This window comes from Dromiciops gliroides, chromosome 1 (genome assembly GCF_019393635.1).
Source record: "Dromiciops gliroides isolate mDroGli1 chromosome 1, mDroGli1.pri, whole genome shotgun sequence".
NCBI classification, from domain to species: domain Eukaryota; kingdom Metazoa; phylum Chordata; class Mammalia; order Microbiotheria; family Microbiotheriidae; genus Dromiciops; species Dromiciops gliroides.
The window spans coordinates 533,246,395-533,271,959 of record NC_057861.1 but is presented as its reverse complement, the minus strand read 5'-3'; the positions used below and the strand labels follow the sequence as shown (position 1 = coordinate 533,271,959).

The 25,565-nt window shown below is 39.1% G+C and overlaps 1 protein-coding gene across 6 annotated transcripts; it reads left to right on the top strand.

Moving 5' to 3' along the window:
- The first annotated feature begins 1,046 nt into the window (after positions 1 to 1,046).
- On the top strand, positions 1,047 to 24,916 carry CHST12 (carbohydrate sulfotransferase 12). 6 transcript variants are annotated; one of them, XM_043986051.1, is made up of 6 exons: positions 1,047 to 1,251; positions 4,191 to 4,265; positions 11,299 to 11,409; positions 12,657 to 12,755; positions 17,187 to 17,351; positions 23,492 to 24,916. In XM_043986051.1, the coding sequence occupies exon 6, from the start codon at positions 23,583 to 23,585 to the stop codon at positions 24,840 to 24,842; it is 1,260 nt and encodes a 419-aa protein (XP_043841986.1). In that variant the 5' UTR covers positions 1,047 to 1,251; positions 4,191 to 4,265; positions 11,299 to 11,409; positions 12,657 to 12,755; positions 17,187 to 17,351; positions 23,492 to 23,582; the 3' UTR covers positions 24,843 to 24,916. The 6 variants fall into 6 exon arrangements, with proteins under 6 accessions (XP_043841986.1, XP_043841668.1, XP_043841831.1 ...); XM_043985733.1 differs by lacking the exons at positions 11,299 to 11,409; positions 12,657 to 12,755; positions 17,187 to 17,351; XM_043985809.1 differs by lacking the exons at positions 11,299 to 11,409; positions 12,657 to 12,755; positions 17,187 to 17,351 and having other exon boundaries at positions 1,236 to 1,251; positions 4,136 to 4,265.
- Positions 24,917 to 25,565: the final 649 nt, after the last annotated feature.

Below are 25,565 nucleotides of genomic sequence, written 5' to 3'. Positions count from 1 at the left end.
TTAGAGAAGCCCTGACAGATATGTAAGAGAACTCAAAGAGATCAGTCGGGGAAAGTCAGATTGTTTGGAAGAAGTGAAGGCAATGAACGCAGACTGCTTTTTCTGGTTTGGGTCTGAGTGGGAGGAGAGTTAAAGGACAATAGCTTGCGGGGACTAGTAGGGTTAAGTCAAGTTTGTTTTAAATTATTATTACAGGGGAGACGTAGGCATGCTTGGTAGGTAGCAGGGAAGAAGTCAGTAGATAATAGAAAGGAGATAGTTGAATCAGTGGGTTGTTCTCTGAGGGAGATAAGGTAGAGAAAAGAGCTGGCAAAGAATTACATTTTAAGGAATAAACACAACTAGACGGGAAAAGAAGGAAGGAGAGTCACTGAAGAAAACAGGAGCGGCTGGAGAAATAGAAGATTGAGGACAGTGTAGTGTGGGCACTAGAGAGTTTCAAGGATGAGGGGATAATCAGTGGTGTCAAATTCTGCAGAAAGGTTGAAGAAAAGGTCATTGGATTTAGTGCTCATTATTGAAAGGGGTGATTTAATCCAGGGCTTTAGTGATCACAGGATATCAGGATCTCTCCAGCTAAAGCTGATATTTCTCAGACGAACTCTTGCTCCATTCGAGTTGATTTTTATCATTTCCCCAACTGCAGTGGATGTTTCTAAATTAGCAAAGACTGCAACCGAGAGCAGACGTTGCAATAAACGGAAAATAAACTGATTACCCCTTTGGGCGGGTCCTTTTCTAGGTTGAGGAAGTTAGTGAAGGGCTAAGAACAAGAACTGGCAGACAGCTGCCGGCCTCTGCCAGCTCCTCAACCCCACCCCCTTCTCTTTCCTAGCACCAACTAAGACTGTGGAAGGCGGGCACGCGGCTTAAGGCGGAGTCGAAGGGGGCGGGGACTAAAAAGCCCTAGAGGATTGGCTGGAAAGAGGGGGGCGGAGCTTGACAAGCCAGGTGGACGGAGCCCATCTCAAATCATAAATAAGGCGCCACATGGCAAGGGAAGGAAAGAACGGGAGGTGGAGAGAAGGAGAGGGGAGGGGGAAAAAAAGCAAAAGAGAAGGAGTTAGAGACGTCGGCGCAGGCGCAATGTTGCATCCCTCGGACCCAAGTCTCTCTAGCGCCGCCTCTTTCTCGCGAGACGGAGTCGGAGGCGGTGCCCTTCGACTGGGGGGCGTGGCCTGGGAATGGGGCGGCTTCTTTATGATCCGCTACTCGCGGGGCGGCGGCGGCGCGACTGACTGACGAGGCGAGGTGAGGCGAGGCGGGTGGCGCGAGGCAGGCGGCGGGCAACGGCCGAGAGAGCGGCGGGGCTGGGAGAGGAGAGGAGGGGAAAGGAACAGCGAGGTCCGGGGCAGTGAGGCGGGAGGAGGAGGGAGGGGGGAGCCGGGAGGGGAGGAGGGGCGGCCCGCGGCGAGCGCCCGGGGACCTCAGCCCTTGGACCAGCGAGCTTTTGCCTAACGGTTCGTTCGCTGCCCGGTGGGGCTCGGCTCTTGCCGGGTCCGCTCGGGGGGGCGCCGGAGCTCGGGGCTCGCCCGGTCCCCTCCCTCCGGTCCACCCAGCGACTGCGAGGGGCTGCCGCGACCTCTTGCAGCTGCGAGCTCTGTCCCCCTCACTCACGCACCCCTTGCACTCACACAAAACACTCGCACGCGCACACATTTACACACTCGCACGCACGCCGGGCGCGGGGTCCGTGCGGGTGCCGGATGCTTCGCACCCCCAGCCTTCCCGTCCCCCCTGCACTGGGAACGTTGCCGGGACCATTCCCGGGACCATCCCAGCCCATCCCAAAGAGAGAAATGCCTGGAGCTCGGGGCGGCCCCGACACACCTCTCCAGCTGCCCGGTCTCCACCCTTTAGTCATTTAACATTTAGTCCGAGCGAGCGTGTGTGGCGGGGGGCCGGGTGCTTCATCCAGCCCACCGTCCCCGCACCTCTCTTCGGGGCTAATCCTCCTCCTCCTCCCCTTTCCTCCCTCCTTTCCTTCTCCGAGGTATTAAGAAATCAGCACGTAGGAGGGCGTGGAAAGGGAAAGTGCAAACACACCGGGTCTTCCCTTTAGGAGGTAGGGGAAATGGAGGAGGTGGTAGGAAGCATCCTTTTGTATTAGCAAGGACCTTGGATACAAAGTTATGTAGAGAGGAGAATGGTCCTTGTGCCCCCCTCCCCTTCCCCTTCTGATCGACGGGTATAGTGTGTCCTAGTTTTCTACTCAGAGGAATGAGGAGTTCTAGGGTCCATTTGCCCCCTCAGTGTGTGTGTGTTGTGTGTGTGTGTGTGTGTGTGTGTATGTATGTACACAGTTGTCATTACATCTGTGGAGACCTTTTGTAATTTACATTCAAACTAATGTACCACCCAGCTAGCTATTAGTTAGACAAGTGCCATGGAAAATTAGTATTGGGAAACTATTGCATATAGATGTGGGGGTAAATGTATATGTGTGTATATACTCACACACATATGTGTGTAAATGTATCTATATGTAACGTTTTATATATATAAACTACAAACACACGATGTTTTATATAACATGTTATACATGCATATAATTTTATATGTGTATATATCTATACACATATACACATGTGTACTTATATGTGTATATAACACACATATAACAACCCTATATCATATACATGTGATGTTATATACAATATGCACTATAATGTTTGTGCATATATACACATGCCTGTATGTATATATACACATACATATACACACATACATATGTGTGTGTGTATATATATATGGATTTTGTATTTTGTATATGCACGTGGGGCAACTAGGTGGTGCAGTGGATAGAATGCTGAGTCTGGAGTCAGGAAGATGAATTCAGATGTGGCTTCAGACACTAGATGTGTGGCCCTGGCAAGTCACTTAACCTTATTTGTCTCAGTTTCCTCATCTGTAAAATGAGCTGGAGAAGAAAATGGCAAACCATTCCAGTATCTTTCCCAAGAAAAGGAGTCACAAAGAATCATACATGACTAAACACAACAAATACATACATGCATATATGCATATGTGTGTAGATATATGCATGTACGTATATATGTAGATTGATAGGTGGAAAGTCCACTCAGGATTTACTATTGAATTTGTTAACTTCAAACCCATCTCTTTGCTAATAATCATGAGCCTCTAGATTTTGTAAATTCACTTATATGTCTTACCTTTCCATTGGTGCCTGGGTTTTTCTTTCTTTTTTCTTCTTTTTCTCCTTTTCCTCAACTACCAGACTGATTTTAAAACACTTGCTAAGTATTAATAGAATTGTGTTGTTCTTTGCTTTGAAAAAAGTTAAATCTTTTCAGGGGAGGGAATGGAGATTGGATAGCTAATATTCTGTGGAGTTTTTATTTGCACATTTATTAATTTGTTTGCTGCTTTTGAGTCAGAAAGGGGGAAAAAAGTATTAAATAGCACAAAGATGCTTCAGTATTATAGATGGTGCTTTCATTGGGTTCTCCCCCCCCCCCCCCCCCCCGTTTGGTTCACTTTCAGTTTTGGCAGAGAAAGGACCATGTCCTCAGTCATGTAATATTTTCTTGTACCACTTAGTCTTACCACTAGTTACCAAGTTGAATAAATCCACCTGATTCTTTGGGGACACTATCAAATGATAACTGTTTCTTCTTACTTCCTTTGGTAAAAGAGGGGCTGTGTAGACTCTAGTGTGATGTATTTAGGTTGTGGAATAGTGTTTCATAAGTGACCTTTTGCTCCAGAAACAGTTTTACCTCGTCAGCTGAAGGAAACCATGTATTAGTTGCTAACAGTAGAATTTATATCTTCCATTTGGGCTTGTAGCCACTAAGACAGCACTGGCAGACTGTTGGCATTTGTAGAGATTCTGTCTGGCACCAAACACAACAAACCATAGTGTTTTGTGTAATTATTAAATTATTTATTTTATATTCAGCAACATAGAAGACTCAGTATGAATAGGAATGTGAGGGGCAAGCAAAGTGGTTGCATTAGTGTCTTTATGAGTTAGTACTGCCTAAACTGTGCTGATGCCAGAGATGACAGAACCAGGATTTCAGATAGACTCCATTAACCCCCTCAACCTTTCCTTTGGTTTGATGAGAGAACTATCATATGTATCTTGAATTATTTCTTCTCTTTCAAGTATTGAAGGGCTGTTATGTGGAAGAATGATTGGATTTGTTCTGTTTGCCTTCAAGGAGCAAAACTAGAAGCAGTCACTACAAGTTGCAGAAAGGCAGATTTGGTGTCAATGGAAGGAAAAACTTGGAGCTGTGAGTAAAATAGATTGGTTCAGAAGTTTGTAGGCTTCTTTTTCTGGAAGTTTTCCAAACAAAGGGTGGGTATATTATAGATGGGATTCCTGTTCTGGGGACTGGTTGGATTAGATGACCTTGGGGATTGTTGTCTCTGCAATCTGATTTTGGGGATGGGGCAGTGCTAGTATCTGGGCACAGAGGAAGACAGGATAGAGACATTAATAAATCATAACTTAAAAGTAGGAATACTAATATTTTGAAAATTGCTGTTATTACCATAACATCTGTGGAGACCATCATAATTTACATGCAGATTATTGTGCCACCCAGCTATTAGTTAGATGTCTTTGAAAATTAGTATTGGGAAATTATTGCTTTAAAAAGGTTTCTCATTTTGACCTTACTTTATTAATAAGTTTTTTTTTTATAAATTGGACATCTAAAAATTTATTGCTTTTAAGAATAAAACCTTGAGGGAGCAAAAATACTGCCTGAGATGAGTACTTACTTTCTGTGCTATCCTGAACTATTTGAAGCTGTTGATTAATCCTCCTCTTCCCTTGAAATCTTAATGCTGTATTTGTTGTTAATGAAAAGGAGAGTGGCTATTTACATGCTAAACGACGTTAAAGCTGATTATTTTGATTATGATTGTTATGGTTATTTTTAATGTTAGAATATTCCATCCATTTTCTAAATTACTTCTAGGTATATTTACTTTTTTGCATTTTGAAAACAAAAGGTGCTTGTTTATTTCATGCACACTTTATACAGGCATTTGATGTCTAGATAGGTCAGGAAGTTTCCCTTTACTTGTGTCAAAAGTTGTCTTTTTTGGCTTACCTTGAAACTGACAGTATTTTTTGCCTATATCCTTAGCAGTTGCCATCCATAGATTCTTTTTTTTTTTTTTTTTTTTTGCGGGGCAATGGGACTTAAGTGACTTGCCCAGGGTCACACAGCCAGTAAGTGTCAAGTGTCTGAGGTCGGATTTGAACTCAGGAACTCTTGAATCCAGGGCCGGTGCTTTATCCACTGCGCCACCTAGCCGCCCCGTAGATTCTTAGAATGTCTGAAAGACAGGCTCCTTATTCTGTTGTCAGGTGACCCTAATCTTGGCTCTGCTGCTTCTCACACCCCGGCAGATCAATCAGCTTACCCCATTTCTCAATGGGGTTGAGAATTTAATTGATTCCTAGTTTTATCTTCATTGTATTCATTGTTATGTTACACCCTATCATCTTGTCTATATGTCATTGACTTGGATCCTTGTTTGCTACTGGATTATTAATCACACTTGTCTGAGTAATCTGTTATTACTCTATCTTTTTGAGGTGAGTTGAATTGGTTTTGCAGTTTTTCCATAGAAGCTATTTTATTTTCTCTTAAGATTTGCAAGTCAAATATCAATGGATAAATAGTTGAGCATCCAACCCCATTGTAGGTGCTACAGAGAGTATAGAAACCAAGGTCCTAACCTGCAAGGAACTTAGTCCAGTTCAAGACACAATTTTTCATTAATTATTTAAAAAATTTTATATCATCTTTTTTTCTGAATATATTCCTCCGCATTCTCTACCTGAGTCCCTCTTTGTATCAAAGAAAGATAAGGCAAAAACAGTTTAGCAAAACTAATCAAACTGTCAACCAACTCTGAGAATATGCAAAGTTACGCACTTATAGTCCCTCATCTTTGCATAGAAGAGAAGGTTTTACAATTTGGGGGGGGGGCAGTGGGGGTTAAATGACTTGCCCAGGGTCACACAGCTAGTAAGTGTCAAGTGTCTGAGGTCAGATTTGAACTCAGGTACTCCTGAATCCAGGGCCAGTGCTCTATCCACTGCACGCCACCTAGCTGCCCCTACAATTGTTTTAATCACTAGATTGTGAGGTAGGTACTTGTTGACAATGCTATAGGAGTTCAGAGAGGGAGAAATCTCTGGATACTGTAGACCTTTTTCTACTCCTGGTTTTGCTGTATGACCTTTGACAAATCAGATATCTTCATTGTATTCTGCTTTTTCATTTGGATGAAATCTCTGAGGTCCCTTCCAGCTATAAATTTCTGTGTTTACAAAGCACATCAATACAGCCACCTTCATTGAGAAGGTGGGATTTTGAATTGGACTTTGAAGAATGGGTAGGATTTGAAAAGAGTCAAAGAATGGCATTCTAGGAAGAAAAAAATTAGCATAGGCATAGAGGTTAGAAATTAGCATGGCTTACGTTGGGGATACTGAGGAAGCAATAGGGTCAAATTCTGGAGGGCCTTGAAAATCAGGTGAAAGAATTTGGACTTGATATGGTAGAGAGTAGGGAGTCATTGAAAATTGTAGTGTAGGGGCATGACAAGGTGGAAATGTTTTAGAAAGGTCAGTTTGTCAATATACAGAGATAACTAGAGGGGAAAGGCTAGAGTTAGGCAATTTAGAAGCTATTACAGTAATCCAAACACAAGAGGTCAAATTAGGTTGGTGAAGCAGAAACAGAGAGAAATAGAGGAAATCCAAGAGAGATTTCAGAGGAGGAAACAACAGGATTTGGTAACATTCGATGTATAGATTCGTTTCAAGTATTTAAGTTTTGGGGGGCAATCTAATCAAACTATCAAAAAAGCAGCTTTACTGATCTTTGGTTTATATTAACCATAATTATGAAATAGTAGCAGTTTTACTGAGAATCTTCAGGAGTTAGAGTTTTGTTTTGTTTTCCTGGTGTGGACACTGTTCTGATTGTCCAGTGATAGCAGGTATATGTAAGTACTTATGTGAGAAGCTGTAGTATGTGCAGTGGCCACACGCTGGTAAACCAGGTTGAGGGTAACCAACAGACCTCAAACATGTTGGAGTTTAGGGGGGTGTCTAACCCAAACATATGAGGACTTCCTCTGGTGGAATGGACGGATGATAACAGTTTATTCCATCAGCCAGGAAAGTGGCTAAAGTGGGTACTGTGGAGTGCTTAGAGCTTGGTCAGACATTGAAGATGACAAGGTCACCCATGGCATCCCAGGCCATTGCCAGTCATCTTGATTTTTTTCATGCCACTGGACCTTGATGACTCAGGAAGAGAGAGTGAAGCTGACAACTTTGTGCAACTGCCTCACTTAAATCCAATTCTTGCCCAAGTCGAGACATCACTGATGTCATTGGTTCTCTTCCCAAAAGAAGGACAAGACGACTATGTAAAGCATTGTTCTAGGCCCCAGTGATACAAAGAGAAAAAGAAAGTAGTTCATTGCCTCAGGGAGTTTACATTCTGTTGGATGGGGAAAGAAAAAAGTCACAGATAATTTCTAATTTAGAAGATTGGGAGGGTGATAACACTAATAAATTGGAGAATATGGGAAGGAAATCACAAGTTATAAATTTGGTTATATTCCATTTGAGGAAATGGTGGTTATATTCAAGTGGAAATAGAGTTTGAAATTTGAGATTGGAGGATTAATGAGAGTTTAAGGTTGAAGATATCTTTGCATCATTTGCAAAAAATATTAGTTGAAACTATGAAAATGAATTGAATTTCTTAGGAATTAAGTGCGGAAAGAGAAGGGTAGGATATATATTAGGCTTTCATTTAGATTTTGCAGGAATCAATCAATGAATGAGCATTTATTAAGTGCTTACTGTGTTCTAGGTTCTGGGGATACAAAGACAAAAGTGAAACAGTCCCTGTCCTCAAGGAGCTTACATTCTAATGGAGATACACCTATGTATACCCAGTATATATATGAAATGAACACAAAGTAGTTCTGGGAAGGGATGCTTTAAGCTTGGGGGAGGTGTGGGGGGTGGAGAGGGGCAGGAAAGAGGGTGCTTGAACTTATTGTTGCAAGAAGAAGTTAAGTGTTTAGTTCTTTAGTTGTTGACTATGATACTCTATAAATCTAATGATAAATTGTTCCCAAGATTAATTTAAATATTAATTAAGCAACTTTATATGGAAATTCAAGTTCTGGATCAGGGAAAAAAATGGAAATAGTCTCAAGCTACAGCTCCACTATAACTCAGTGAAAGTCGTCAGCCTTAGAGATTCTGTTTGAATAGAACCATGATGTAAATTACAGATGAGGCACAGTGAATCCAAAGCAAATGTTGACAGCAGTAATAGAAACTACAGATTTTTGTTGGCTGCAGTTATGGGAATAGCAATGACATGCCCATACTACATGATATTTATGAAGCTTACAAACAAGCGTGTATTCTCCAATTTTGTTGCCAGTTTAATAAATGAATAAAATGCTATGCAGTTTTCAAGATATTAATAAAGGTCATGCTATTTTTTTTCAGAATTGGTTTGGTGATTGAACACTTCAGTTTAATTACTTCATCAGGAAAAATCCAGTGCTCTCAAAAACTGAGATGATAGAAGTCTGTTTCTTAGTAGCACAAGCAGTTCTGGGACTATAGAATCAATTCACAAGCATTTATTAAGCACTTACCATGTGCTAGTCACCTGGAATACAGAGAGAAAAAAAATGAAAACGGCCTAGACCTCTCAAAGGTTACATATTATCTGGGAAGACATATACATATGGGATCAGGAAAGGCTTTATATGGAAGGTAGCAATTGGGCAAAGTTTTAAAATAAACGAGTGATCCTAAAGCTGTAGAAGTGAGATGGAAGTGCATTCTAGTCATGGGGGACAGCCAGTGGAAAGACTGAAGATGGGCAATGAATTGGCTTGAGTAAGTAAGAATAAGAAGGCCAATTTGGCTACAGTGATTTTAGGCTGATAGTAGCTGGCTAGTAGTTGAAAATGTATGGATGATTTCATGCATCATCTTAGTAGTTATACGGGAATCACTGAATACTTAAAACAGAGAGAGAATCTATGAATCTTGGAGATTCTTAGTAAATCTGTTAGCCTTTTGCTAATATGAATTATAGATCAGTACAACTGCATTTTTAACAGTTTGGTAAATCTTCAAACAAAAAGAGAGGGAATGGAAGACAATAAGCATTTACGTAGCCCCTACTATGTGCTGGGCACTCTGCCAGCCACTTTTATAAATATTTTCATTTGATCCTCCAACAACCTTGCAAGGTAGTTGCAATTATTATCTCCATTTTACAGTTGAGGAAATTGAGGCAAGTGGGTTAAGTGAGTTGCCCCGGATCATATAGCTAGTAAGTGTTGGAGTCTTGCTGACTCCAAGATGAGCACTTTACTGTATCACTGGCTGCCTCTAAGAAGTGCTGTGTCCTCATATAGCGGTCAGTTTGATGCATATCAGGCCCTTCGGTACATATAGTTGGAAAACCTGTATGATATCTTCTTGTGCAATATTTCCTGACTTTAAAAGAGTCTCAGCTTGAAAGCCTGTGTTTTAGAAGCTGCCAAGTTATATGGATGTGCTCCTGAGTGAAGAATACCAATCAAAATGCAATAATTATTCCCTTGCCCTAGAATTTCAGTGAAATCCCTTTCATTTGAAACTTGGCCTCTCACTGGCAGACATAATAGTTTCCCTCTCAAAATTCAGTGTTTAGTTCTCACTTATCTGGCTGATTATAGCAAACTATGCATTTAAAGAATCTGTGATCTTCCTGATATGGGTTAGCCATTTAACCAGATAATTGACATCCATTCTCCCTTCTCATCCTCTGTAATTCTTGTCCATGTTGTCCTGTGTCTTCTACAGAGGATCTAGTCAGTGTGATAAAGGCCTTTCTGTAGGTCCTTGAAGATTTTGTGGATATCTGTTTAGCATTCAACCTGTCACTGGTGCTATGTTGACTAGCCTACCTTCTTTTCCTGCATTTCCTGTCTTATGTTCTTTAAGCCATTTTGAAATGAACTTCAGAGGATGAACTAAATCCAATTCAAGCCATTTTTAATAGAAATCTCCTCTTAGACTATTGATGTGATGTGAAAATCAGTTTTTAAATAAGGATTTCAGTGTGGAACCAGAGTAAATGACAAGGCTTTGGAGAGTTCTTTAAAATCTACTAGTCAGGGTAAATCTTTTCCAGGCAAGGCTGACTGAATATAGCTCTCATCATATTTAGTTCTACGCTTAACAGTACAGGGTTCTTCAGTGAACCAGAGCAGTACTTACATTCCCTTACTTACCAGAGACAAACACATTTCTTCAACAGCTCCTCCTCCCTATTGGTCTGAACAGTCATTTGACAACCATGAGGCCTTGTATGGCAGCACAGAGTGCTTCTACAGGGCTGCCAAGCCAGCCTTTGGCTTGCAATGCTGTAATGTTGCCTGCCCCTCCCTGTGAGTCTTAATAAGCAGTCCCACCCCATATTCAAAAACAACCATAACTTTCAACTACAGTATTTTAGTTTTAATCTTAAATTTTTTTCTGTATTTTATTCGTGTAAAAGGGATTGTATAAGATGACCCCTAAATCCTTTCTTAGTTCCAAATCTGGATACTTGTTTATGAGCTCATGTAGCAAAATGTCAAAAAAGATGATAGGCTTTTCTCTGTAAATCTTTTTGTTAATAAACTTGATTGAAGGTTGACTGCTTTTCATTTGTAAAGTTAGCCAAATTTACACACACACACAGTGTTGGCAGCTTTGTGAAGTACAGAGATTTTTAGTTGATTGCTTTGGATGGAAAAAAATTTTTTTTGAGGCAGGGTCTCAGTTATGCTTTTTCAAAACCCTCAGGTTCATAAATTGAACTATTAACTTGGTGTTTCTGTTGTACCTTTTCTTTTTGATACTATGGTAGATCTACCTTATAAAATGGAATAAGTTGTTAAATACATTGTGGCATTTAGGCTCCAATGTTAGTAATTTAAGACGTGTAAGTGTTGTGTGTGGGTATTTTTTTTTAATTTTTTTTTTTTTAGTGAGGCAATTGGGGTTAAGTGACTTGCCCAGGGTTACACAGCTAGTAAGTGTTAAGTGTCTGAGGTCGGATTTGAACTCTGGTACTCCTGACTCCAGGGCCGGTGCTCTATCCACTGTACCACCTAGCTGCCCCTGTGTGTTTTTTTAAATGGAATTTTTAGTTGATAATCTTACATTCTGTTTATCTGTTATTCTTTAACCCATACCCCCTTCCCTGCTTTCTACATCAGTTGCCAATTCTGAGAGCTATTTTCAAACTGACCACGAGCTAATTTATATTTTATGTAAGTATTTTGGAAGGAAAGCAACGAGACTATTTTAAAAAAAGGTTCCTTTCACAGGTATGTTTCATACACTCTAGTTTTGTTTTTGTAACTGGTATTTATCTGGCTTGTTTTGAAATTAGAAATTACTACAGAAATATGAATACAAAATATTGCCTTTCTACTTAATTTTAAAAATTAAATTAAAAAATTCTTTCATGTTCATAAACAAAAACAGTTCTTTTAGTTACATATCATCTGGCTTTGAAAAGTCAGGAACCATAAATGTTAGTTAGATTCCCTCTCTGCCCCCCTCCCCACCTTGTATCTTTTTGTTCAAAACTGCAAAGAGCAGAAGCAAAACTGGTTCAACTACTGAACTTAAGGTTTTAAACTTGATTAGCTAGACAAGCAAGGCTTTTGCAGTCATATTAATAAATTCCTTTTGTTTAAAAACCATAAGAGTTATGTCACCCTTTGTCTTGTCCTTTTCATTTATGCCTCTTTTTAGTAAATTATGTGTGGACCAAGCCTTGTATGTGTATACATATACAGCATAGGTCTATGTTTACACACATATATGCAGAAAATGAGACTAAATAGTATTTATTAGTAATTTACTTTGTTCTTGGCATGAAGATGAGCTGTGGTTCTAAGAAGAGATTCTTGTTTTTAGGATTCTGATTACACATACCTTCACTGGTAGTAAGCCTTATATTTAGGGTATTTTGTATGGACTTTTAATACAGTAACCAACATTTCAGGAGGAAAGTTAAGATGTTTTAATGCTACACAGCATTTTAGAATTGAAAGGAACTTGTACATGTAGTTCAACTTCTTTCATCTTAAAAATGGAGAAACAGGTTCAGAGAAGTGATGTGTTTAAGATCATATAGTGGCAGAAATGAGTAAAAGAAGTGGAACTAAAAACCAATTCGTCTTGATTTCTTGTCGACATTTCTTTTCAGCATTGTATTGGACTATGGGTTGAAAGATTTAAGATGGTTTATAAATAAAGCTAAATGTAAACAAGGAAAAGTTTGAATAACTTGAAAAAATCATAATAAGCATCATCCTTTTAAACAAGAAAGCACAGTTTTGAACTGTATTCTCAGTTTGAATAAACAATGAAATGTCAAATGACTCAACTCTGGCATAATAATCCATTTTCAGAAATGGATGTTGAATTGAATACAGGAAAAGAAATTTTATTATTTAAGTTCCAGCTAGATTTAAATTCTAAGAATGTATGTGAATTTATTGTAAGGAAAGTATCAAAATAGAGTTGTAATTGTGCAATTTTGTGTCGTCTTTGTTACCCAAAGGTCAGAGACCTGGCATCTGGTGGATGTGAAACCGCCAGGAAGTGAAACAACTTGATTTTTATATAACAAAGAAGCACAATTCAGCTGAACTTACAAGAAGTAAACTTGTCTTCCTTCCTTATTATTGACTAAACTCAGCTTTGAAAATAAAGAATTTTGGGCACCTGTGAATAAGATTCCTGGGAAGATCTGGTAAAATTGGGTCATGAATTCCTATTAAAATATATTGCCTATGTTGGTAGGGAACAGCTGTTACCACCAGAAAAATTGTGGACCTATCAATGAAGTTTTTATTACATTGCTTAGTAATTCATGTAGAAGAATAGGAGCGCTTTTCTTCTTTGCATTTAAATTGAACTTGCATTTAAAATGAAAATAAAATTTTAATCATTTTCTACAAAATTTTGTTAAAGTTCAAACTAATTACTCTTTTGTAAATCACTCAATCAACAAGCGTTTATTAAGCTTCTGCTATATTCTAGGCACTGAACTAGGTAGTGAGGATACAAAGAGAAAAGTAAAACTTCCCCTGCCTTGGAGAGGCTTTGGTACTAGTGGGGGAGAGAATATTCAGTTAAATGGGAAGAAGGGAAGGGAATGAGCATTTATTTATAGCACCTACTATGTTGTAAGCACTTTGCTAAACACTTTTTTCTTTCCTTTTTATTTTTTAAAACAAATATCAGGCAGCTAGGTGGCACAGTGGATAGAGCACCGGCCCTGGAGTCAGGAGTACCTGAGTTCAAATCCGGCCTCAGACACTTAACACTTACTAGCTGTGTAACCCTGGGCAAGTCACTTAACCCCAATTGCCTCACTAAAAAAAAAACAAAGCAAAACAAACAAACAAACAAACAAACAAGAAAAACCCCAAATATCTAATTTGATTTTCACAACCACCTTGGGAGATAGGTGATGTTATTGTCCCCATTTTTCAGTTGAGGAAACAAAATTAAGTGATTTGTCCAGGCCCACAGCTAGTACATGTCTGAGGCTGGCTTTGAGCTCAGGTCTTCCTGATTTCAGTCCTGGTGCTATATTGTCGGCTATACTATCAGCTGCCTCCAGATTACACAACACGCAAATTGGATACCAGGTAAACTTTAGGGGTTTCTGGGGGAGTGGTAGGGGAGGGCACCAGGAAAGGCCTCATGCAGAAAGTGGTGCTTGAGCTGTGTCTTAAAAGAAGGAAACCATAGATTACAGAAAGGAAAAGAGGAAACCAGAGGTGAGGAGGATTCAAGGAATTCAAGGAATGAGGGAGAGACAGAGAAAAGGCAGACAGAGTCATTTGTGGGAACAAGCAAGGAGGTGAGTAGGCCTAGACCATAGAATATGTGGAAGGGAGTAAGCTGTAGGAAGGCTGAAGAGGCAGGATGGAGCCAGGTGCCAAAAGTATGATTGCTGTGTAGTGATAGGGAGCCAAAATGTTTATCTGTCCATAGGATCATAAATCAAGAGTTGGAAGCTTCTCAGAGGCCATCTAGTTCATAGCTCTTTAATTTACAAATGAGAAAACTGAGGGACTTACCAAAGGTTGCCCAAGTAATAAGTGTCACGGGCAGGATTTCAACCCGTATCCTCCTACTCTGGAACCTCTGCTCTTTTGGGAATGACTGGAGACTGGTTGGCCAGTTGAAAGACTGTTGCAATGGTCTGGATGAAAAGTGGTGAGGGTCTGAACTAGTGTGATGGTTGTGTGATTGGAGAGAAGATGATAGATGCAGGGGATGTTGTGGAAACAGGAATGTGAGATGTGGGGGGAGAGCGAGGAGAAGAGAATGCATTGTGAACCTTGTTAACTGGAAGGATAGTTTGGAGGAAGGGTAGATTTTTGGGGGAAAGATGGTAAATTCTGTTTTGGACATGCTGAATTTGAGATGTCTGTGTAGCATCCAGTTCAGTAGGCAGTTGATGATGCAGGGCAGGAACTCAGAAGATATATCATAACTGAATATATAGATTGGAGCATTCATTATAGAGATGATAATAAACCCAAAGTCACCAAGTGGGAATATAGAGTCCAGGACAGAATCTTGGGGAGCATCCATGGTTAGAGGTGTGCATTGATTTTCCAGCAAAGTGTACAACATATGCAATATTTCCTATTTGATTAAATATATATTTATATAGACCTCTTATTCCCTCTTCCTCATTTCACACTACTCAGATGCCCTCAGCTATCATCCCATTTTCTTCTGTCTCATGTGAAGAAGTGACCCTTCTCACAAGGCAAACCTCTATCAATGCACAAGTGACCTTCTCAGCAGATTGCTCCCTTGGTAATCCCATGACACTCCATCTTCCCGTTCCATGCATTTTCACTGATTGTTCCCGTCCTTGAATTCTTTCCCTTTTCATCTCCATCTCCTGGTTTCACTGGCTTCCTTCAAGTCTCAGTTAAAATCTTACTTTTTACAAGAAGCCTTCTCTGATCCTCCTTAATACTAATACTCCAGAAGTTGAGGAAAAGAAACAGAGGGAAAAGAAAGGGGAGAAGAAAGAAGGGAGAAGAAAACTAGTCTTAAAATACATCAAATAAAAGGTATCATTTTGCATGTTCAAATTTCAGGGTATAATGTTTTAATGAGATTTGCAGACACCGTTTCAGTAACCAGTAGTCAAGAGACTCTGGTTATAGCATTGACTCTAATTTAGATCCATTAATATCTGCACAAGCTTAGGTAAGTCAATTGACTTTTCTAGGTATTGCTTTTCTCATCTTTCAAGTGAGTGACTAGATGATCCCCATATAGCTCTAAGTTTCTCTTGTATTTTTTTAAGTAATAAACATTTTTATTTATGGTTTCAGGTTCCAATTTTTATCCTTCCCTCGCCTCCCCCTCCCTGAGGTGATAAGCAATCAGATATAGGTTATACATGTACAATTACGTGAAGCATTATCACATTAGTTGTTTTGTATAAGAAAACTCGAATAAAAGAAAAAAATGAAAGAAAGTGAAAAATAGCATTCTTCAGTCTGTGTTTCAACAATATCAATTCTTTCTTTGAAGGTGGATAGTATGTTTTCATCAATTGGCCTTTCGGATTGTCTTGGATCATTGTATTATTGAGAATAGTTAAGTCTTTCACAGTTGTTCATCAAACAATATTGTTGTCTCCAATTGATTTTGGGGGTGAGGTGGGGCAATGGGGGTTAAGTGACTTGCCCAGGGTCACACAGCTAGTGTCAAGTGTCTGAGGCTGGATTTGAACTCAGGTTCTCCTGAATCCAGGGCCAGTGCTCTATCCCAATATTGTTGTTTCTGTGTACAATGATCTCTTGGTTCTGTTCTCTTCACTATACATCAGTTCATCTTGTGTTTCTTAAACGAACACCATATGCCGTTTTGAAGTTAAGTAGTTTGGATTACATAATCCTATGCAATAATAATAATGCAGCATTCTAAATGGATAAGAAAAGAAAATAGAGATGTTGAAGGAAAAAGAAATAAAAACTATGAACTTTAGAACACTCATCCTTTCCTCTGTAATAGCTGTTTGAAAATGCTCTCTCCCTCATTAGACTGAGCTCTTTGAGAGCAAGGACTCACCTTTGCCTTTCTTGGTATCTCCAGTGCTTAGCACACGGTGGGTGCTGATTAAATGCTTTTTGACTTTTTGATTTACTGACAATAAAAAACTTAAGTTGTTGGATTGTTTTACTTCTTAAAATAAAGCACAATATTATGTGCTGAGGGAACATGACTTGAATATGGGAATATGACTAGACTTAAGATCAGGAGATTTGAGTTTGATGCCCAGCTCTGCCTCCTACTAGCTTTTTGTGATCTGCACCAAGTTTGAGGTTCAGTTTTCCCTTCTCTAAAATGGAGATGAGATTTTGGTGCTTATTTCATAGGACTGTTGTGAGGATGAAATGAGATTATGTAAAGTGCCTTATATTATCTCATCATAATATGATAGTACCTTTAGTTGTTTTAAGGCTCTGCTAATGGAATGTTGTCTCTGGTAGGCACTGCCCAGCTTGATGATATACTGTATGTTTGTTATCTGAGGACTAGCCTTGTTAAACTGAGGAGAGGCTCATGCCCTGTATGACTACCAATTGAGCCATTACACTACCTGAAGACTTGTCTACTAACTTGTTAATGGATTCTAATTTGTATTGTTAGAGGGAGCACTCACATCTATGAAATCACAGATCCTTCAAGTAATGATTAAAGTACTTTCATTGTTTATATGAAAATGTCAATTAAATTGTTTAATTTTGCAAATCTGGCTTAATTTTGTATTTACTGATTTATTAATTGATTGATTTATGGCTCTATTAAACTTAACATTAAATATACTTTCCTTACTAGGATTTAGGATTTTAAAGTTCTCTTTGAATTAATTTGATGTTATTATAAGATTCCTTCCTTTCTCGAGCTTTTAGGAAAGCACCATTTCTTCCTTTTTTGATGCTGGTTTTATCTTTGTTGCATCATCACCATCATCTATTTATAATATTGCTTAATATCTCAAAAAGGGTCTTAAACTAACTTGATTCCCTCTTTACTTTCTTAGTGCCTATCCAGAATGCCAAGTTTCACAGTCACAGAATTTCATTGTGGAAGGCATCTCGGTTGCCATCTTGAACAACATATACCTGAAAAAGAATCTTCTCTACAGTATCTGACAGCAAGGAGAGGAGGGGGCTAACCTGCTGTGGACCAGCAGGAGCAGGCTTTGGTGAACCCTTCTCTCATTGCCAGTTCCCACTAGATATTGGATGCTTACCCATGTCACCCCCTTTTTCCTGAACCCCACCTTAATTCCACTCCAACCTTTGGGCCCATTACCCCTACCCAGCAGTTACTGGTTGGATCCATTTGCCCCATTGGTACCCAAAGATTGTGGGGTTTTACTATCTTCCCAGTTGCTTTGCCTTCTGGACTCTCTAAGTACCACCAGGTGTTTCTATCTGCCACAAAGCCAAATCTATCTTTATGTATCGTCTTCCTTAATTAGAATGTGAACGCCTTGAGAGCAGGGGCAAATACAAATAAAAACTAAAAAAATAAAAATTTGTATCCCCAGTGCTTGGTGCAGGGCTTGAATCATAGGAAGTGCTTAATCAATATTTTTCATTCCATGCCCATCCAGTCTTTGCTTAGAGACCTCCGGTAAGGGAAACCTTGCTGCCTCCCAAGGCAGCCCATTCCTCTTTTGGATAGCTCTTTTTATTTTCTTTATTGTTTTTGTTTTTGTTTTTTGGGGGCAGGGCAATGAGGCAGTTAAGTGACTTGCCCAGGGTCACACAGCTAGTAAATATGAAGTGTCTGAGGCTGGATCTGAACTCAAGTCCTGCTGAATCCAAGGCCAGTGCTTTATCCACTGCCCACCTAGCTGCCCCTAGATAGCTCTTTTTGTTAAGAAATTTTTCCTTATGAGAAACCTTACATTTACCTCTTTGCAAAGTTCATTCGTTATTGGTTATGCTGTCTGATACAAAACAGAATCTAATCTAATCCTCCTATAGGACAGTCTTTTAAATACTTGAAGACAACTATCATATGTCCTTAAGTTTCTCCTTACAGTCTTAAGGCATCTCACCATCATGGTTGCCCTCATCTGTACATGCTTCATCTTGATATTCCTGCTAAAATGTGATGCCCTGAACAACATATTATTTCAGATGCAGGCTGATTGGGATAGAGTATTGTAAGACAGGTCTCTTTGTTCCTAGAATCTATTTCTTTCCTCATGTAGTCAAAGATTGCATTAGCTTTCTTGGCTGCCATATCATACTGTTGACTTATATTAGTCTGCTAAAATTGCCAGTTTTTTTTTTCAGATAAACTTCTGTCTAGGCATACTTCCGCATCTTGTACTTTTTTTTTTTTCAGGCAGTGAGGGTTTAGTGACTTGCCCAGGGTCACACAGCTAGTAAGTGTTAAGTGTCTGAAGTCAGATTTGAACTCAGGTCCTCCTGAATCCAGGGCCAGTGTTTTATCCACTTTGCCATCTGGCTGCCCCCATCTTGTACTTAAAAAAAACCCTCAAGTTTATAACTTTTACATTTATCTCCATTAAATTGTATCTTATTATATTTGGTCTAATGTTTTAATTTTCAGGATCTTTTTGAATCATTACTCTGCCATCTACTGTGTTTTTTATGTTTCCTTTTCATCATCTGCACATTTAATAATCATGCCATCTATACTCATGTCCAAGTTAAACAGCACATGGCCAAGCGAAGATCCCTAGAACATTCTACTAAAAACTTCCTTCCAAGTAGACATGAACCATTAATGAGTATCCCAGAGAATAGTTAATGAAACCCTTCTTCCTCTTCTTGGTAGAGGGATAGGGGACTATGATGGAAGAGTCTTGTATGCATTGTCAGACATAGTATTGGATTTATTTTTTTGTATAGCTGTTTTTCTTTATCTCTTTTCATGTAAGAGAAGGTTCAAATTTGCTAAAGAGGAAGGAACTTGTTCATTAAACCTTTTTCAAATTTCCCCATTTGTATTACTGTCTATTACACATTCTCTATGTTTTCCACAAGAATAGTATGGGAAACTTTGTCAAGTGTGTTGCTTAAAATCTAGGTAAACTGCACCATTTCTTAGTAACCCTATTAAAAAAATAAAATAAGAATAGTTTCATATTACTTGTTCTTGATGAAGCTATACTGGTTCTCAGTGATCTTCCTTTTTCTAGCTGTTCACTATTCCTTTTATTATTAATATTCTAGAATTTTGCCAGAAATCAAGTTAAACTTACCTTGAGTGTGCAGCTCTAATCTTGTTTGCTTTTTTGGAAAGGAAGACAATGTTTACCCTTTTACAGTGCTTCAGTATTTCTTCCTTTCTCCACCATCTTGGGGGAAAAAGTTTATATTTATGATGCCTGTTTTTACCCTACAATCATTTACTGATATTACTCTTTCTTGTAAAAAAAAAGAAAACCAGTTAAGTAAAAGTTACTATACAGTTATTGTATTTGACAATGTATACAGCATTCAGCTTTCAAAATCCCCCTGCCTTTCAACTAATAGGAGGGAGGTATATTTTCTTATCTGTTTTCCAGGATCATGATCCTTTTTTCCTCATTTCCCACAGCCTTTCCAACACCAATTTCCCCAATGATCTTCTAAAGATCAATGATAGTGGCTTAGTTATACTTGCCAGTTCTTTAAAAAATTTTTTTTTTCAATTAGCAAAAATTTGCCTCTCTCCCTCTCAGTTAAGTAAGAAAGAAAAATAAAAATCCTGTTTCAAAATATGTATAGTCCAGCAAAGTAAATTCCCTCATTAGCCATATCATTTTTTTTTTTTGGTGAGGTAATTGGGTTAAGTGACTTGCCCAGGGTCACGCAGCTAGTAAGTGTTAAGTGTCTGAGGCTGGATTTGAACTCAAGTCCTCCTGACTCCAGGGCTGGTACTCTATCCACTGTGCCACCTAGCTGCCCCCAGCCATATCAATTTAAAAAAAAGTTTCATTCTGCTCACTGAACCCTTCACTTCTGTATCAGTAGGCAAGTTGTATGTTTCATAATGAGTCTTCCTTCCCTCCTGGTTTGTCCTCCCCTTCCTTCTCTTTTTATTGGGGACTGTCTGGGGAAGAATTTGTCTGAAATTCACCTAAGCTGGAAGGACAATAGCCTCCTATGGGCCCAATCCCTCTACTGATTGGCTTGGAAGCTTTGACCTGCTCCGTTTCTGACCTGGGTCAGTCTCTCATCCTTCCCCTCCCCAAGACAGCCTGATGGCACTGTGCTGCTGGGACTCACCATGATGGTGGTGACCTTAGTGCATCTACCTGATTGGCTTTTACACCCTTCTGAAGTTAGAACTGAGTTCAATTGATCTGTTGGCTTCATCCTCCCTGCTAGCAGTGATTATAGGTGTGTACCACCATGACCAGCCACCCTTCTAACAAATAAAGTAAGCAAAACAAACTGACTATTTCTGACCAACCTATGCCTCATTCTTCAGTTGTAGTCTACTACCACTTCTCTGCTGAAAAGAGAGGGTTGTGTCTGATCATCAGTTTTCTTGAGTTAGGCTTGGTTATTTAATTAGCCATTAAAGTGTAATTCCCAGAACCAAAAGGGGACTACAGGGCATGGTATGAATCTAGACACTGGACTGTTTTGAATGTAGCAGAAGACCACTTTGGCTGTTTGTTATCAAAACATCTAAGTCTTTTTTCTGTGTCCCATCTCTTGCCTTTGCACAGACTGAGTGCTACTCCTAGGATACTTTCCCTTCCCACTTCTGCCTTTTGGACCCCATAGCTTCCTTCAAGGCTTAGCTCATGTCACCATTTTTTTTTTTTTTTTTAGTGAGGCAGTTGGGGTTAAGGGACTTGCCCAGGGTCACACAGCTAGTAAGTGTTAAGTGTCTGAAGCCAGATTTGAACTCAGGTCCTCCTGACTCCAGGGCTGGTGCTCTATCCACTGTGCCACCTAGCTGCCCCTAGTAAGTCTTTCTTGATTCCTGCAATTCTTAGTGCTTTCCCTCCTGAAATTCTTTTATATTTATATTGGCATATTTTACATTTATATTCAAATAATTGAAATTATTTTACATTTATATATTATTGGTGTCTCTGTTTCAATCACTTTCTTCTCTCCTCCCCCTCCTACCCCCTGTTAAGCTCCTTGAGGACAGGGATTTTTTTTGCCTTGTTATGCACAGTGCCTGGCATAGAAGCACGTGAGAAATGCTTGTTGGCTTTGTTGCAATAGAATTTTTCATATTTAATTTAAGCCAGGGCTCTCCCACCCTATACTTCTGTAATCATTTTTTCCAACCTAAATATAAGACTTTGTGTTTATTGCTATTACTTTAACCTTATTCTTCATTTATGGGGGCAACATTATAACCCCAGATAGGATTCCAGACTTGGAATCAGGAAGACCAGGACTCAAATATTGTCTTTGCCACTACTTTGTGTGACCCTGGACAGTTCACTTAACCTTTATGTACCTTAGGGAACTCCCAAGCTTATCAATAAAAGACAGTTGAGATCTGGGATCTGCCTTGGTAGAAGTTTAGTCTTATCACTAACAAAAATCAGATTCTTTGCATATGTCATGTACTATATTGATCCTTTGTTAGAACATAGCATTGAAGATCTCTTTGAATCCTGAGTCTGTTAATACACATATGGGAAAAGTGACTAAAAAAGATATAAAAATAATCTTTAAAAAATTTACTAGCCCCTAAATTTTTTTTATTGCAGGGCAATGAGGGTTAAGTGACTTGCTCAGGGTCACACAGCTAGGGCGTGTCAAGTGTCTGAGGCCAGATTCGAACTCAGGTCTTCCTGAATCCAGGGCTGGTGCTTTACCTACTGTACCACCTAGCTGCCCCCCTAGCCCCCTAAATTTTACAGAATCTGAAAATTAGTTTAGTTTCCAATCTAAGTATTTATCTACGTTATTAATTAAAATGTTGAGAGGTCAGGGCCAAAGCCAGAATTTTGTGATGCTAGTAGAGAATTCCTTCTAGGTTGTTATCAAACCCTTAAGTTACGCTTTGTAGTCATAATTGTTCAACCACATAATTCTGCTGTCATTCAAACTATATTCTTTCCCCTTATGAAAGACCGTCAAACATCTTGTTGAAATAAAGAGATACATACTTTTCAATATTCCCCAGCCTACCTGTCTAGTAACCATATCACATAAGTAAATTACGTTTAATTAGTATGATTGACTCTTAGTGAACACATGCTAATGTGATCCCTGCTTCCTTTTCTATTTAATAATCTATTCTAAAATTTTGTCCAATATTAACATCAATCTCACTGGTCTAGATTTGGGGGGGCCCACTTTTTAAAAAAATTGTAACATTTGTCTGTCTCTAATCTTTGGGTTCTTCTCTTTCTCCACCTCTCTTAATTCCTTGAAGATTGTGATCTCAGACCTGTTGTCACAATTTCTTCTATACCTCTGGGATGGGAAATTCAGCGTTTATCTTGTGAATTTAAATTTACTTAAAACAGCTAAGTGTTCTCATACCATCTCCTCACCCATTTGGGGGTTCAGTTCCTTCTCAGCTATGTATTCTTTTTTTTTCAGGTTTGAAGTTTATTTTCCTTGATTGAAGACAAATAGTGAACTAGGACTTGAGAAGTTCTATTTTCTGTCTGTCATTTGTTCAAATGGTGTCTTCTCCCCAGAACAGTGTCTTGTCCCTTCTTTTTCCTATTTTAAATCTTAAATGTAGCTTTTAAAAAAATTACATTTTGGGGGCGGCTAGGTGGCGCAGTGGATAAAGCACCGGCCCTGGATTCAGGAGTACATGAGTTCAAATCTGGCCTCAGACACTTGATACTTACTAGCTGTGTGACCCTGGGCAAGTCACTTAACCCCCATTGCCCCGCAAAAGAACCAAAACAACAACAACAAAATTACATTTTGTCCTTGGTATTTTTTTTTGCCAGCTTCAGCTTCAGCTTATTCTGGTTGTAAGCCTTTCTGACACTATTTCTATAGGTTTGAGTCACACTTTATAGTTATCTATGTGGTTTTCCTTCCTTTTTTTGTGGGGGGGGTATAACAATAATCTGAACATATGAGATGATGCCCTTTATAATTATATCAGTTCTTTAGGTACCTCTTTTCTTACTTCTTTAGTGTTTTGAAAAAAGAATTTCAAAATAGGCTTATTTTCCTCCTTATCCCCAAATGTTAGGTATGGCAATCTGTTATAATTTTCAACCAGACTTTTGTTAAGAACCTGAACTAATTTGTGACTGATATAAGAAGTAAGGATATATTAAAAGGAAGCTACTTTTTTCAAGGTTCCTATTTGATTCAGAGAATGTAAGAGAGAATTTAATTTTAACCTTATTTTCTTATTACCTTCTAGGCTCCTCACTACAGCACAATGTCTGATCCCTATGTAAAGCAGAAGTGAACCTGAGTGAAAGGGGGAGGCTCCCCTTACCATCACAGACAGAATGACCAAGATGAGACTCTTGAGACTTTGGATTGTCTTGGGATCTGTCTTTATGATCCTTTTGATCATTGTTTACTGGGACAATGTGGGTACAGCGCACTTCTACTTGCATACGTCATTTTCTAGACCTCATCCTCCAGGTGCCCTCCCCACCACTGGAAAGGATGAAGAGAGAGAATTTGTGTCAGATGTAGATGAATTTCTAGATAAACTGCTTAGTTCTAGCGGGAGACAGAATGATCCTTTGAGAAAAAAGACAGAGCAGCCTCCTGTTCATGGCTCTAGTAAGCCTATTCTGGGCAATATGGAAGAGAATGTGAGAGGTTATGACTGGTCTACTCATGATGCTAAGCAGAACCCAGATCAGGAAAAACTTCAGGCAGAGAGGAGAAATATGTTGCGGGAATTTTGTGCCAACTCCAGCTTTGTCTTCCCTACCAAGAATCGTTCATTTGATGACATTCCCAATTATGAATTGAATCACCTAATTGTGGATGACCGCCATGGAATCATTTATTGCTATGTGCCAAAGGTGGCCTGCACCAATTGGAAACGAGTGATGATTGTTCTGAGTGAGAGCCTCCTGGATCAGGGAATCCCATATAAAGACCCTTTAGACATTCCTCGGGAACACGTTCACAACACTAGTACTCATCTCACTTTTAATAAATTCTGGCGGCGATATGGGAAATTTTCACGCCACCTCATGAAGATTAAGTTGAAGAAGTATACTAAATTTTTGTTTGTTCGTGACCCCTTTGTGCGTCTCATCTCAGCCTTTCGGAGCAAGTTTGAGCTAGAGAATGATGAGTTCTACAGGAGATTTGCGGTTCCTATGCTGAAACTGTATTCTAACCACACTAGCCTCCCCACCTCTGTCAGTGAGGCCTTCAGTGCCGGACTGAAGGTCTCATTTCCTGACTTCATTCAGTACTTAATTGACCCACGGACAGAAAAGCTGACACCCTTCAATGAGCACTGGAGACAGGTGTACCGCCTGTGCCACCCTTGCCAGATTGACTATGACTTTGTGGGGAAGCTAGAGACCCTGGATGAAGATGCAGCTCAACTGCTGCAACTTCTCAAAGTGGACAAACTCATTCATTTCCCCCCTAGTTATCGGAACAGGACTGCTAGTAGCTGGGAGGAAGACTGGTTTGCCAAAATCCCTCTAGCCTGGAGACAACAGCTTTATAAACTTTATGAGGCTGATTTTGTTCTCTTTGGGTACCCCAAGCCCGAGAACCTCCTTAAAGACTAAGCAACAAGGGGAACGCTCCCCCAAACCAAAAAACTTGTATTTTAATTTTAAAATAAAATTAAGGATCTGTCACATCGTGATTTTTTTCCTACTGAAGACAAAACAAGTATCATGAATATATATGTATATATATGTATACACACACATATATGTACATATATATATATATATATTTTTTTTTTCCTATTGCTTTTCCCTCCCTGTTTGCACATTTCTAGGATGCTCCTACCAGTGGAGCCACAGAGGAGTCTGGAATTGACTGCAAACAATCCAATTTTTATTTTTTAATAACCTAGGACTTTGCAATCTGGACACATTCTTTACTCCATTGCTTGTGTTCTTTGAGTTCCTTTGTTAATATTGTTTTTAAAATTAATATATTTCAGATATTTAATATGAAATATGGAAAAGGAAATGATGGAGTAAAATATCACATCTGCTTTTCTGTTGCCTTTTGTGGTTATTTTTCCAGCTAAGTAATGAATGAGTATATAGAAGTTTAAGTATTTTTATTGCTGAAATGGCCTTAGGTTAAAGTTTAATTCGTTTTTATTAAGATTTCTAGAAAGTGGGGAGCTAAACTTTTAGTCAGGATGTCATAACTATATTTCCAAAATTAAAAAGCCAACTCTTTGAAAGATGAACATTTAATTTAAATAGTGTAAGTGGCTTATTTTTTTAAAACTGAACTATGAATTTGACTATAGAGGTGTAAAAGTTAGC